The sequence below is a fragment of the Nansenia antarctica genome (assembly GCF_963989245.1).
Source record: "Nansenia antarctica genome assembly, chromosome: 20".
Taxonomy (NCBI): domain Eukaryota; kingdom Metazoa; phylum Chordata; class Actinopteri; order Argentiniformes; family Microstomatidae; genus Nansenia; species Nansenia antarctica.
In genome coordinates, this window is record NC_137693.1 from 20,066,699 (window position 1) to 20,082,028 (window position 15,330).

At 41.4% G+C, this 15,330-nt stretch overlaps 1 protein-coding gene across 1 annotated transcript in view; it reads left to right on the plus strand.

Moving 5' to 3' along the window:
- The window catches only part of ubl3a (ubiquitin-like 3a), a gene marked incomplete at its 3' end in the record, with an annotated part of 24,135 nt that extends 22,723 nt beyond the window's left edge, over positions 1–1,412 (plus strand). Inside the window, exon 4 of the mRNA XM_080549515.1 lies at positions 1,360–1,412. Coding sequence (XP_080405641.1) covers positions 1,360–1,412 — 53 coding nt within the window. The remainder of the gene's footprint in view (positions 1–1,359) is intronic.
- Positions 1,413–15,330: the final 13,918 nt, after the last annotated feature.

Here is a 15,330-nt window from a genome sequence, read left to right on the forward strand (position 1 = left end):
GGCCCCAGTATTGAAAATACTGGGATACTTTATAGCCTGTCCTTTGCATCACTAGCGCTACCGCCCTCCAGTATACTGCATAGACATTAGTGTTAGCATGAGTTCATTTGTCACAGATATCTGACATGTCGTGAGCTTAGAATTATAAGGTTCTATCTCCCTTTAGATTTATAAGGTTCTATCTCCGTTTAGGGTAGTTCAGAGATATTGAGCGTCAACGTTTTTACATTCCATTATGTTTTGTGAGATGGAACCTTTGTATTTTATGAATTACTAACTCAAAAAATGTCAACATTTTGAAAACAACACCACACAGGCATTAATAAACACCTAATGGATTAGATTATGTAAAAAACTAACAAACAACAACAATTTAGATAGAACCTTATAATTCTAACGTCACGTGTGCTATGCTAATCAGTGTTCAGGACTTAACACAGATTCAGACACAGTCTGTTGCAGTCACAGACTGGCTTATGTGTAATAACTTTTATTTGTATAGCACTTTTCCTGCAAACGTTGCAGCTCAAAGTGCTTTAATCATTATATAATCATCATTTAATTATTTAGTCCCTTTAAAGGCGATATTAAACAGATGGGGTTTTAGTCTTGACTTGAACATATTTGCTGAGGTTGCATCCCTAATGTAAACTGGCAGTGCATTCCACAATCTGGGTGCATAAAATGAGAATGCAGCCTCACCAAATCTCTTCTTTTGTACAGAGAAAAACAGCATCAGAAGACCTGAGAGCTCTATTGGGCTGATATGCTAGCAAAAGATCTTTCAGATATTCTGGTGCTGTGCCAGTGAGAGCTTTATAAACAAGCAGAAGGATCTTGAAATCTATTCGGAACTTAACAGGAAGCCAGTGTAGAGTCTCTAAGAAGTGCATGGGCCTCTGTTCATGCATGAATTATGGAACGTTGATCCAGGTCATACAATCATAGTTAGTGTGACTAGTCTGAAACGCTGTATTATTTACTTTTCAAAAGATGCCGGTCGAGATAGGACGCTGGCGTTGCTTGTTCGCCGCTTCTCTGCCCGAAATCTAGGTGTAATTGCAGTATACAGAGTAGAATGTCCTACAAAGACACTTAGATTTAGATTTAGTAATCCAAAAATTAATTAGACCCCTATACTTTCTTTTATTTCTTTTTTGTTTCTTTTTATATTACTACTCGATCTTTTCAGTTTGTAAAGCGTCTTTGAGTGTCTTGAAAAGCGCTATATACTGTAAGTCTAATGTATTATTATTATTATTATTATTATTATTATTATTATTATTATTTGCAGGTGAGATGGTTCAAACGTGGTTGCTCTGGTGCCTGACCGTGTGGGTGTTGTGTGTTCATCCTCAGGTCAGAGGAACAGAGAGAAGACAGGAGAGAGCAACTGCTGTGTCATCCTGTAAACACACACCTCCGCCATCGCCCCGTCTCTGCCATCCTGGACCCACCACGTGCTGTCCTGCAGTCTGTCTACCATGCTGCTGCTGCTCCTCACACACACACACACACACACACACACACACACACACACACACACACACACACGCACACACACACACACACACTATAACTGCGAACATTGTCATAGACGCAGGAGAAGGGAGGTCGAATCAGGACGTAGCGCTGGAAATATAATATTGATTGATAGATTATAGATTGATTGATTGATTGATTGATTGATTGGGAACAGGGAAGAACAGGAGGGAAGTGGATCATCTAACTCTCACGTGTCATGTTTTTCAGTACCATGCCTTTCTGACCACAGTTGAAACCACAGTTCCATCTAGGGCTCTGAACACTTGTGTTGTCATGAGGTCATTGTTGGTTTCAGCTGTAGGGGCTCACAGCGGCCCTCCCGCTACTAGACTGTGTCTGCATGTGTGGCCCTCTCACACCCAAGCAGTAGTAGTTGATCTTAACCACTAATTCAATAAAAAACCCACCTCACACACACACACACACACACACACATGCACACACACACGCACACATACACACCCCACCCGCCCACTGAACCATATGTGCAGTGTGATCCCCCTCAGTGCAGCAGAAGAAGCATTGGCGTGCCTGATCACACACGTGTGCTCACACACACACACACACACACACACACACACACACACAAGCACGCACGCACGCGCATGCACACACACGCACACACACGCACACCACACACACACGCACACACATACACATACATACATACATACATACATACATACATACATACATACATACATACATACATACATACATACACACACACACACACACACACGCCTGTGTCCTCTTACTTCCCTCCTGTATGTGCCCAAGTGCACAGTAACGACTCCTCCCACCAGGGGCGTATTCCAGAACGGATTCTCCTCATCCACTCATGAAAATCGAACCAATGCCTAAAAAACGAATAAAAAAACCAAGCAAACAAACAAACGCAAACAACCGACGTGGCGCGTTGTCGTTTGTTTGTCCAGAACATTTGTGACTGTGTTTTGACAGTCCACACATCCTTATACTGACCGATTAGTGTTGTGATTACACCTTCGTCAGAAATCGCCCCCTCCCCTCATCCCCCTATTCTCCCCCATGAAAGGGAAAGAAAGATTTCCCCCCTTTTTTATGATAGTGTTGTGGGGAAATTTAATCTGGAATGAAGTCTTCTTCTTTTTTTCCAAATCTCTTTTTTCCTTCTCTGCGTAAAAGAAATCCATTCACACCACACCGCGGCATGTGCTCCTTCATCGAAACCTGTAAAAAAGTTTCTTATTTTATTTTATATTTTTCCAATGGGAATAATATTCCAAACTAAGGTAACATAATGTGTAGAATATATTTAATATGAATCTTCTATAGAACATGATGACTATTATAGATCTTGTTGATATACAGTATATTGGTGTTTAGTCAATGATTGTGTATACGGTTAGCTTATAGACAGTTCAAACCGTCATTTGCTGACAATGTCTTGTACTTAAAGCAGCGAAACCTCCCTAATCATTGTCAGATTATTGTACTGTGTTCTTTCTTTTTCTGTTATTTTACTCAATAATGTGTTCATAATTTAATATAATCTTTTTTTTCTCTCTGTGTTTTTTTTTGCTTTTAAAGAATTGCTTTATAACAGCACTAGGTCTTAAGAATATTGTTTATATTGATCAGGGTTCAAATCTGTACAGAGCTAAAAAGTTTTCCAACCGATTGTAAATAGCACTAATGCTCCCCCCCCTCCCACTTCCAAACTTCAAATGAAATACATCTGTAAACTAAATAAAGATTATTGAAGTGCATTGCCTTTATGTGATGTTTACAGCGACTATGAATGACATTTCTGTATGTTTCCTCCACAGAAGAGTTCCATTGTGTTTTCAGATTTCTCTCTCTCCTCCTTCTCCTTTCTATCTCTCCTCCTTCTCCTTTCTATCTCTCCTCCTTCTCCTTTCTATCGCTCCTCCTTCTTGCCTCCCTGCCTAGGCTTACTCACACTTTTCACACAGTGTGTGTTTGTGTATGTACTCTCTCTCTCTCTCTCTCGCTCCCTCCTCTCCTCTCCTCTCCTCCCCCCCCCCCTCCTCTCTCTCTCCCCTCCTCTCTCTCTCATTCTCTCTCTTTCTCTCTCCTCTCCTCCCTCCCCCCCCCTCCTCTCTCTCTCTCTCTCTCTCTCTCTCATTCTCTCTCTTTCTCTCTCCTCTCCTCTCCCCCCCCCTCCTCTCTCTCTCTCTCTCTCCCCTCCTCTCTCTCTCATTCTCTCTCTTTCTCTCTCCTCTCCTCCCTCCCCCCCCCTCCTCTCTCTCTCTCTCTCTCTCCCCTCCTCTCTCTCATTCTCTCTCTTTCTCTCTCCTCTCCTCTCCCCCCCCTCCTCTCTCTCTCTCTCTCTCTCTCCCCTCCTCTCTCTCTCATTCTCTCTCTTTCTCTCTCCTCTCCTCCCTCCCCCCCTCCTCTCTCTCTCTCTCTCTCTCTCCCCTCCTCTCTCTCTTTCTCTCTCCTCTCCTCTCTCTCCCTCCTCTCCTCTCCTCCCTCCCCCCCTCCTCTCTCTCCCTCTCTCTCTCTCCCCCCCCTCCTCTCTCTCCCTCTCTCTCTCTCTCTCTCTCTCTCTCTCTCTCTCTCTCCCTCTCTCTCTCTCTCTCTCTCTCTCTCTCTCTCTCTCTCTCTCTCTCTCACACCACTCCGAGCAGACGGAGCAGGGTATGGTGTATGACAGTACCGTCCATGTCACAAAGCCCAACACAGTTCCTGTTTGTGATATGACACCAGTCTTTCCATGCGGCGCTGCAGTAAACAGTAGCCTACTGTATGTGAGTAGCATTAGCATACTGCTCCGGCTGAAAGGTGTCTGTGTGTGACCTCTGTGGCTTAAGACAGACTGTATACATTATGTCATGATAATAATCACACTAAACTATGGTATGGCTTAGCTGTGGCTTGCCGTACAAACAGGAGCATAGCCCTACAGCATGGATCACCAATAGTTATATATCTATTTTAAAGTCAGGCCCCCACAGTCAATGCTTAGACTAATGTAATTGGTGACCCATGGCCTGATAGGCCTACAGTTCACTACAGGCAACAGAGGGATAAACATTCACTAGACAAGGTGGCTGGAGTCCTTTCTCCCTGGCCTCGCTGTGAGAATGTTGTTTTTCTCTCACTTGTTTTACTAAGCTGATTTAGTTTCGTTTAGACGGTAGTAATCGTTTGAGAAACTGGCGTCCGTTGAATGGGACTGTGTGTGTGTGTGTGTGCGTGTGTCTGTGTGTGTGTGTGTGAGAGTGCGTGTGCATACGTGTGTGTGTGTGTGTGTATGTGTGGGTGTGTGTGTGTGTGTGTGTCTGTGTGTGTGAGAGAGTGTGTGTGTGGGTGTGCGTACGTGTGTGTGTGTGTGGGTGTGCGTACGTGTGTGTGTGTGTGTGTATTTTTGTGTGGTCCCTTTTTGTGTGTGGTGTGATGTTATCACAGATTTTATTTATTTATGGAGGTGCTTGGGTGGATTGTCCCTGCTACAATGAGATTAGGCCTACTGGTCGTAATTCAAAGCAGCAACAACAGTGGCACTAAGTTCAGCTATGGCTAGCAGCCTGTGAACAATCCCTCATTGTCGGCTCACAGCAGTAGGCCTATGGTCATTTACTGTATTGACTTTGTAAGGCAAATACAAAATTGTATGGCAAATGTAATTAAATATGACAGTGCTTCAAACAAATAGGCTATCTGAACCACTGCCACTCATGTTGTTGCGTAACCATGGGATACATGTATTCTGAGCAAGCTATTTGTTTCTCAACCCTCTCCTCTGGGCTCCACATATTTGATCTGTTCCACCACCAGCACACCTGATTCAACTAATCAAGTACAAATCATAATTGCTTTGTACTTGATTAGTTGAATCAGGTGTGCTGGTGGTGGAACAGATCAAATATGTGGAGCGGCTGGGGCGCCCCGAGGAGAGGGTATGCAGTTAACTGCAGTCCACCCATGTTAACTTCACTGCTAGGCAATGTTAGTATATAGCGCCATCTTCTGGCTCAGAAAAGGTATGGCTGTGGTTGAGAATAAATCAGTCAACAAGGAGCTTTTAATGTTCTTTGACATGAATGAAAATATGTCGTCATTGCTCAACAGTTGACACGTGACAATCAGTAATGCATTTTCTGTTGTTTTAACTACCTGCTTGGTTTTGAATAGATGAATTTGATTGATATTTATAGTAAGCATTGACTGTCTCTGTAAACAGAGCAGTACTACAATAAATGATAGATTAAAGTGTTTATGCTGAGTGAAATTCTGACAGATTGTTTCACATTTGTTTTCAAATGAAAGTTGTCCAAATTGCACAATGTATATTAATGGTTATAGTTTTAGTTGTATTATTGTATTATTGTATTATTGTATTATTATTAATACAACTAAAACTATAACCATTAATATACATTGAACTCAATGATTTAGGGCGCTGGGCTGGCCCTCTCCTGCCTTGGACAACCCCCAGGCCTGTTTTAGGAGGGGTTCTGTCCACCAAGGATTGAAACTCACTGCTTTCCTTGACCAGCCATTTGTTTTGTCTCCATTCTTTTTAATTGTGCATTCCTTCACCAAAAGGGGAGGGCGGCAGGCCCCGTCCATCCTGGCCCCCACCCACCCTGGCCCCCGCCCACCCTGGCCCCCACCCACCCTGGCCCCCCCCAACCCTGGTCCCCACCCACCCTGGCCCCCCCCAACCCTAGCCCCCACCAACCCTGCCCCCCCCCAACCCTGGCCCCCACCAACCCTACCCCCCCCCACCCTGGCCCCCACCAACCCTGGCCTCCGCCCACCCTGGCCCCCGACAACCCTGGCCCCCTCCAACCCTGGCCCCCGCCCACCCTGGCCCCCCGCCCGCCCCCACCGCCCCGGCCATAATACATTTGTCTAAGTAAGTGGCTTATCTATCCATCAGTCATCATGGTTCTTCCTGAATTGAAAACGCGTAGGCGGGCTCACATGCTGCGTCAACCTTACCTTACCTCAGCGGCGTGTGTGAGTTTCATTTAGGCGCCCATGTTAACAGGTTAGAGCAGCCAACACAGCCTGTTGTTCCCCCAATAAATGCGATTTATCATAAGGTAATAAAATAACGTTTGTTGTCAAACCAATAAAAAACATGAAAAGAAAAAATGAGAATAGTGTAACCGCCACCACAACAGTTGCTTTGGATAAATACGTCTGCTAAATGTTAACAATTTCAAACATGGAAATGGTAGCAGTAACAGTATATGCAACATCAATGCAAAATGACAGATATGAGGGGAAGAGGTGGAAGGGAGGGAGGGGCACTCAGGTATTCCTCCTCGGCTCAGATGTGAAGCTCCTTATCGAGTGAGCGACCTGTTTAATGAGCACCACGGAGAGTTAGGAGAGGAGGGGGAGAGTGCAGGTGCTCTGGTGAGAACTCCCCTGGCTCAGCTTGTTGTTGAGATGACAGGCAGCTGACTCCCAGAGCGCAGGTGAGAACAGGTGAGCTCATTGTATCAGTTCCTTCGAGCACTTTGGCCTTATGACAGATGTTTCACCTCATCTTTCATGAACTAGGAAATGATCTTGAGTTGTCCCTGGCCCTGCCATGTTTCACAATCACACTGCTGCTGTTTTAATGCATTCTGGGAGGATGGGCATGCTTTGTTGCTTTGTTGACCTTTATCAAACTCACTTGTTTACACAGGCCTGTGTCCGCTGACTTACTGTTCCCGTGTTGCTCTGCTGCTAGCTATGTACTGTATATACTGTATATTTCTCCTCTGATTTTTAATTGTATTTGAATTTTGTAAGTTTTTTATTTTTTATTTGTTGTACGGCGACCTTGAGTGCCTTGAAAGGCGCCTTATAAAATAAATGTATTATTATTATTATTATTATTATTATTATTATTATTATTATTATCATATCATCTTAAGAGGTTTCCTCGAGTCCATTCATATTTATTTCCAATGTATTGAATTATTATTACACATAGGTACTAGACATCCCAATTGGATTTGTTCCAAATAAATGAAAGACGGCCTTCTTTGATGACGTTTAGAGAGAATGAGAATAGGCCTGTGTGAGATATTGATTTCAGTTACAGTACCGATGGCTGAATAACTGATAATACCTGAAGCTGAAAAAGATTTGTGGTAAATTAAAACCATTAGTGAAATACATGCAGCCCTTGAGGCCCGAAGCTGAGTCAGACAGGATGTCTGTAAGTGGCTCTGAGTAGCTGTATTATACAACCAGTGGGGCGATGAGGCCACTTATCAATTAAATGAAAAGGCCCAAATAATTCTCATTAGGTTGATGCGGGAAGCCATTAGACCTACGGGCTCTAGGTGCAGTAATCTCCAGAGAAACTAGAGTTAGTTGTGTTATTCTAGCTACATATGTACAGTATGTACGTACAATGTAAAAATATGTTTCTTTTTTTCTAATGTTCAACATGAATGATTAAGTTCAACATTACATACTGTATATATATACAATATCCGAAGACACATTCAAATATTTATTTCCTTATTTTTAAATATGCATGAGTATTTCTATATTGCATGCTGCTATATATTGTGTGTGTTATATTGCATATTCACAATGCATTTAGAATATTGTCTTCCAATGTTCTCCTGTGTCTTCAGTTGTTGTTCAAAGCTGGAGAATGTCTTTAGAGAATGTCACTGGGCAGAATGTGGAGGTCCACTCCTCACAGGCTTCCACCACATTTCCAAATGTGGACATTCATCCCCTATTATAACGCTTTTATGATAACAACTGTAGGCTACTTTTCTATCCAGTCTCAATCCCACTGAGACCCAACATCTTTACTCCTGTCTCGCATGAACATTCCTAACTTCATTCTGTAATCAATACCTTACATTATTAAACCTTACCTTACATTATTATTATCAATACCTTACATTATTAAACCTTACCGTACATTATTATTATCAATACCGTACATTATTAAAGCCGACACGTTGGACTGAGGTAAAACATTCTCCCCTCTTTCTCTGGAGTTGGTCCATTGCTTGGTTATATATGATATTTAAACATTGCTTGGTTATATATGATATTTAAACATTGCTTGGTTATATAGGTGTATGATATTTAAACATTGCTTGGTTATATATGATATTTAAACATTGCTTGGTTATATATGATATTTAAACATTGCTTGGTTATAATACTCTGATATTTAAACATTGCTTGGTTATAATACCCTGATATTTAAACATTGCTTGGTTATATATGATATTTAAACATTGCTTGGTTATATATGATATTTAAACATTGCTTGGTTATATATTATATTTAAACATTGCTTGGTTATATATGATATTTAAACATTGCTTGGTTATATATGATATTTAAACATTGCTTGGTTATATATGATATTTAAACATTGCTTGGTTATAATACCCTGATATTTAAACATTGCTTGGTTATAATACCCTGATATTTAAACATTGCTTGGTTATAATACCCTGATATTTAAACTTCCAACTTTACTTACATTTCCACTCGTCATCTCTGCAATTCATGAGCTGCTATAATAAACTTGATTTAGCAAATCTATGTGATAATGCAAGCTGATAAGATTAACATCCTTCACTGCTCTTGCTCGGGAACATAGGACCCGGGGAACATAGGTACGCTCCCGTTTAGCTAGCTGTTAGCTGTTAGCTAGCTAAGCCTAATGTTACTTTGGATGCTTTCAAATCACCTGAAGTACAGATCAGATTCTAGAGCAAGTTGCTATTTGTTCCATTTCTCATTTGATTAGGACATTTAGTGGTGTGTTTATTAAGGGAAACAAACGATCATGGAAATCACTTTAGTTTCTGTCACAAAATGTGATGACAACCTATGTTGGCTAAACGGCGATTATGTAACGTTATGCTTGCTATGATCAGATTCAGATCATCATCGCCTACTTTGTATTAACGTTAGTAGCCAAATATTGAACCTCCTTATACAAAATAGATCCCACGGCAGGGTCTAAATGCGTTAGGGTTAGGGGATTTGAGGTTGGGCCCTACCGAAACTCAAGGCGTTCCGCAGCCCATGGATTATCATAGCGTGTGATGGGTTCTTTCTTCTTTGGAGGCTGGGTGTAAGGCCTCAGTGACATTGGAGATGTTGGTATGGAAAGGTTTGGTAGTCATGAAAATCCGTCAAGGCCCTGAACACAGAAAAGGCCTAAGTTCTGGGCCCAGGACAGTCCGGACGGATTGTATGGCAGCTAGTGCTGAGGCACAAACATGTACATTTTCAAGCCTGCAAACTGTGACACTTTAAAATAATGTGAAAAAATACTTTTTGTGCAATATGACAACCCTAGTTGACTATCTGTGCAGTATAGTACAGTGGATTGTGTACATAGCCTTTATTGATGTAAACCAGCTCCTTACCTTCTTGTGATTTTATGCATCTATGCTTTTTCTAAAATGTGTTTTCTTTTTCCTTTCCTAACACCAGGGGAGCCACCCCTCCTAAATTTCGTTGTTTGGTACCTGTACTGTAGCAATGACAAATAAAGTCCATTCCATTCCAAATGCTTCCAGATGTTTTTCTAGGTATTTCTGAAATTGTAACAAGGCTTTTATTTTAAATCCAAACATTTAGGAAAATGAATGAATGAATGAATGAATGAATGAATGAATGAATGAATGAATGAATGAATGAATGAATGAATGAATGAATGAATGAATGAATGAATGGTCTTTATTGTCATTGCTACAGTACAGGTACCAAACAACGAAATTTAGGAGGGGGAAAAGTGAGGGAAGGAGTGTGGGTTTCACAACAACAGTTGTTTTATTATTAAATCAAGTTTTATTTGATTTATTTTATTCTCACGAGATGTGATTCAATGCACTTCACATGATGACATCTTCTGCCCCTCACTGCGTCTCCTGAAGACACCCGCTTTTCCCCTCTAGTGTGTCCCTAAAAATGTCTATTGTCCCCCTTGTACTGTTTCTCTGTTTCTCCAGTGTAAAAAAGAAAGAAAAGAAAGTGTTTTCCTTCTATCAATGGCCCAGGGCCTGAGCTGGATTACTCTTCCTGCTATGACTGGTGGATTGATGATTCACTTGCTTAGTATTCAAATGTATTGATTGTAAAGTCGCTTTGGAATAAGGCGTCTGCTAAATGCCAAAAATGTAAATGTAAATGTATGATGACAGAGCACGCAAGCAGGCAAAGGTAAAAATCCTGTATTGATTGATTGATTGAAAACTTTATTAGAAGATTTGCAGAAGTAGGTACATGAAAGTACATATTTCATACAAGGTCAACTAACAGGATAAAAACCCAAGAAAGCCACTGGCTTATTTCAATTGGGGTCCTTGATTCTCAATTCATCGTTACATGTAAGACAGACAAAAAAAACTAGTACTATCTACAAGATAATACAGACAAATAACTAGTACTATCTACAAGATAAACATACATCCATCATGGGAAGAACAATACAACAAAACATAAGGTATGTACAGCGGGTAGGACAGGTGGGGGACATACACCACAGGTGGGGGCGGGGGACAAAACACAAAGTATGTACAGTGGGTAGTTCGGGTCTTTTAATCTGATTTTTGATTTAGAGGGTCCAGTTACGGATTGCAGCCTCCTGTAAATGTTTTTTGAGAGTGGTTTTGAAGGTGGGCAGTGTTTTGCACTCCTTTAAGATTATAGGAAGGGCGTTCCACATTTTTACTGCATAGTTTGCAAACGAGTTTAACCCCTTGTTTGTGGTGCAACGCGGTTGAACGTGGTTCGTGGAGCTTCCTCTGGTATTGTATGTGTGGACGTTGTTCACTTTTTGGAAGTATGTTGACAGGTACTTGGGTGTCTTTGTGGTGTAGCGTATCTTGAAGACCAGGCCCAGTGCAAGCTGCTGCACTCTGTCAACTACTCGTAGCCAATCAAGGCTCAAAAAATGAGCAGCGGTTAGATGTGTCCTAGGGTTGAGGCCTAGCAGAAGCCTAACCAGTTTATTTTGGGCTGTCTGGAGTCTTGTTTTATGGGCCTTTGTGGTTCTATAGTACCATGATGTTACGGCATAGTCGAAGTGACATTGAATGAGAGCTCCTGATAGGGTCCTCAGTGTGTTTTTACTGACAAGTGAGGATATCCTGTACAAGAATCTAGTTCTATGGTTCACTTTTTTGATTACTTTTGCTGCCATTTTATCTCCGGAAAGATTTGCCTCTAAGATGGAGCCCAGGTATGTAATCCTCTTTTCTTGTGATATTAATGTTACCCACTTTTATTTTGAAATGTACAGCCTTTCTGAGTTTAGATGGGGATCCGTATAGGATGGTTTCAGTTTTACCTAGGTGTATTGATAGTTTATTGTCAGCTAGCCAGATGCAGATTCTACTCAGTTCAGTGCTTAGCGCTTTTTCCACCTGCAATATGTCCCTGTCAGAGACCAGCAGTGCCGAGTCATCCGCGAACAGGAACAAATTGCAATCACATGCTGATGACATGTCATTCACATATATTAGGAACAGTAAAGGTCCCAATATGCTTCCTTGTGGAACGCCGCAGGTCACTGGGAGGGGGGGGGACAGTGTTCCGTTCACACTAACCACCTGTTCCCTCCCCTCTAAGTAGGATTGCATCCAGCTCACCGATGTTCTATCGAACCCAATTGCTTTCAGTTTATCTAACAATATGTGGTGATCTACTGTGTCGAAGGCCTTCTGGAGGTCCAGCATGACCATGCCGCAGTACTTGCCCGAGTCCACCTCATGGTTGATGTGGTCGTTCAAATAGAGAAGGCATGTGTCAGTGGAATGGGATGTTCTGAATCCTGATTGAAATTCATACATCAGATTTTTTTCGGTAAGGTACCTATCAACCTGTTCATAAACTATTTTTTCCATAAGTTTCGAGATGGAATTAAGAATAGAAACAGGTCGGTAGTTGCCTGGGTCTAATTTGCTTCCTTTTTTATACAGTGGGGTTACCCTTGCTATTTTAAAGTCAAGGGGGACGTGTCCCTGTTTGATGGAGAGGTTTATTATGTGGGTGATGATTGGGGCAATGGAGGCAGCTGAGTCTTTTAGAAATCTGGCTGGAATATTGTCATGGCCCGTGGCCTTTTCTGAGTGTAGAGCGCCCAGTTTTTTAAACACCTCATCGTTTGACACCATGGAGAGTTTAAAATCATCTTTGCGTACACCCAGTTTATTGTAGAACGCACAGATGTGCTCTACACCATAACGCCCTGAGTGGGGTGGTAGATTGTTAACTAATTTAGTGGCTATGGTTGTAAAGAAAGTGTTTAAGCACTTAGCCACATCCAGCTTGTCTGTAAAGAGAGAATCTCCAGATTTTATGCTGATGTTTGTAGACCTGGTTTTGAGTTTTTGACTGCAACCTAGTTGGCTATTAAGTAGCTTCCAAAGGTCACGTGGTTTGTTTAAGTTTTCTTCGATTTTGTTATCGAGGTATTTTTTCTTAGCAGATTTGGTCATGGTAATTACCTGATTGCATAGTTTGTTGCATTGTTTTTTAATTTTCTCAAAGTGGGTTTTGAGATCTTCGTTTAAGTGTTTCACTAATTTTGATTTGCATTTTTGAACTTCAGAGCATTTTAGGTCTCTGACTTTCATAGCATTTAGAATGTCCGAATTCATCCATGGTTCCGATCGGGCTTTAACCCTGGTGGTTCTCATGGGGGCTATACTGTCAATAATATTTAGGAATTTGGTTTTGAAACCTAGCCATGCCTCCTCAACCTGTGTGCTTTTTAGTTCATCTAACCAGTCTTGATTCTCCAGTTTATGGTTTAAGGCCTCACTAGAATAGGATTTAAGGGATCTAGTGGTTACAGTTTTATGACCGCCAGCCTTGGGTTTATGCGTTTTACGAGTGCAAAAGATCATGTAATGATCACTTAGCCCACATACAATAACCCCACTCTTGGAGATTTTGGACTCATCCGATGTTAGAATGAGATCTATGGTGGTTTGAGTAGAAATACACACCCTAGTGGGTTTGGTAATTTGTTGACGGAGACCGTGTACTTCAGAAAACCTAGTGAAGGATTTGAAAACGGATGCTTCATTTCTGAGCATGTCCGTGTTCCAATCCCCAATAAGAATCTTTTCCACACAGTCAACGTCATCCAAGCACCCCTCAAGAATATCATAGAAATCATTCTGATCGGGAGGTCTGTAGATAGTACCAACCAGCACCGGTTTTGCTTTGTTAAAGATAATTTCAACCCAAACAGATTCTAATTTGTCACGATTCAGGTCATACCGCGTGTTAAAGATAATATCGTTGTGAATGTACATGCAGACACCACCCCCATACCTGTTCCTGTCGTTTCTGATGAATGGTATGGAAAGGGGGGATGACAATTTTAGAAGGGGGACGATTTTGACTGTTTTTATTTCAGGGGGCTCGAGTGCTGCTTATACTTTAATAATATAACGGTCTTATTCTTATCAGGTGACATTGAAAACCCTTTGCGAACTCTCAGACACCGGAGAAAATCCAGTATAATTTAGCGCGTGGCCGGGCAAGGGCCGTTGTGGAACGCACTATAGGCATGTTGAAGGGGAGATAGACAGCTCAGGAGGGATATAAAGAAAGACTGAAATACAATCATAAACATCAGTTCCCTTTAAATCTTGAATTAAACTCATTTTCTCGGCTGATAACAATATCGTTAATTTTATTACGAGCCACTTGCATGAATGTATAGGCAGTGCGGCTCACATGCCTGTAATAACCAGTAGGTAATGTGCGTACGCAAGGTCAATACCCGACGTAGAGCTACGATCGTTTCCACGGTCAAATTGACTCACGTTGAAATTGTATAAATCACTACGTTGACATGGTTTTCTACGTACGACACGGGTAAGATCAAATTTGATCCAAAGTACATTCTGGGTAAATTTTTTTATAGGGTGCCTTTTCCGTCCCCAGTACAAATCATATTGTATTTTGTCTAAATTTGGACAAATACTAATTCCATTAGTTTTTTCATGTATAGTCAATTGTTATTTATTATGAATACAATGATATGGGCTTCTAAGTTGTTGTTTTTAACATTTTAAAAGCTTTGGTTAAAGATGTAAATGGGTTTTTGCCATGTCCCCAGTGTTGTTCATTCAACTTCAATCTAAACAATAACTAATAAAAACATATACATTTCCAAAAATGTTATTATTATAAAATTTTCCTGAGCAATATATATTGAATCAAATATCATTTCTATAATTTTTTCTTTTATTTTGTACAACAAATTAAGGTTGTATGTTTGTCCCTGTGGTCAGTGTCCACCCTGTTGAGCTGTGTTAATGTCCCATTTAAAAAAAATACATATTTCCCAATCACATCACATCAGTGGAGGGAAATCAAATGTGGTAAGCTGTGTGATTTTCTACCTCTTTTACCATCTGATTTTGATGTTTTTGTCAAGTGAGTTTAATGTGGTTGACACATTAAACGCCCCAAATGCGTCGTGCGAGTGTGGCGCAGAGGACCAAACCGCAGACCATGTTATCCTGGATTGCCCGGTGTACCACCCACCCAACAGGATGCATGGTCTGTCGGTATTAGATGACGAGACGATGACGTGGCTTCTGGAGGGGTGTCCAGAAATATAGCCCGGGTGAGCCCCTCAACCAGGTCTCGGGGTGGTAAAAGGGTAGCCCCTCGGCCCCGAGCCCGGTGGAGTGGAGAGGAAACAACAACCCATACGCCGAAGAAGAATGTGGTTGACCATAACGTGTCCACCCTGTTAGGCCTAAATATTGAGGAGATCAATCAAATTGAATAATAATAAGTGTTTAGTGC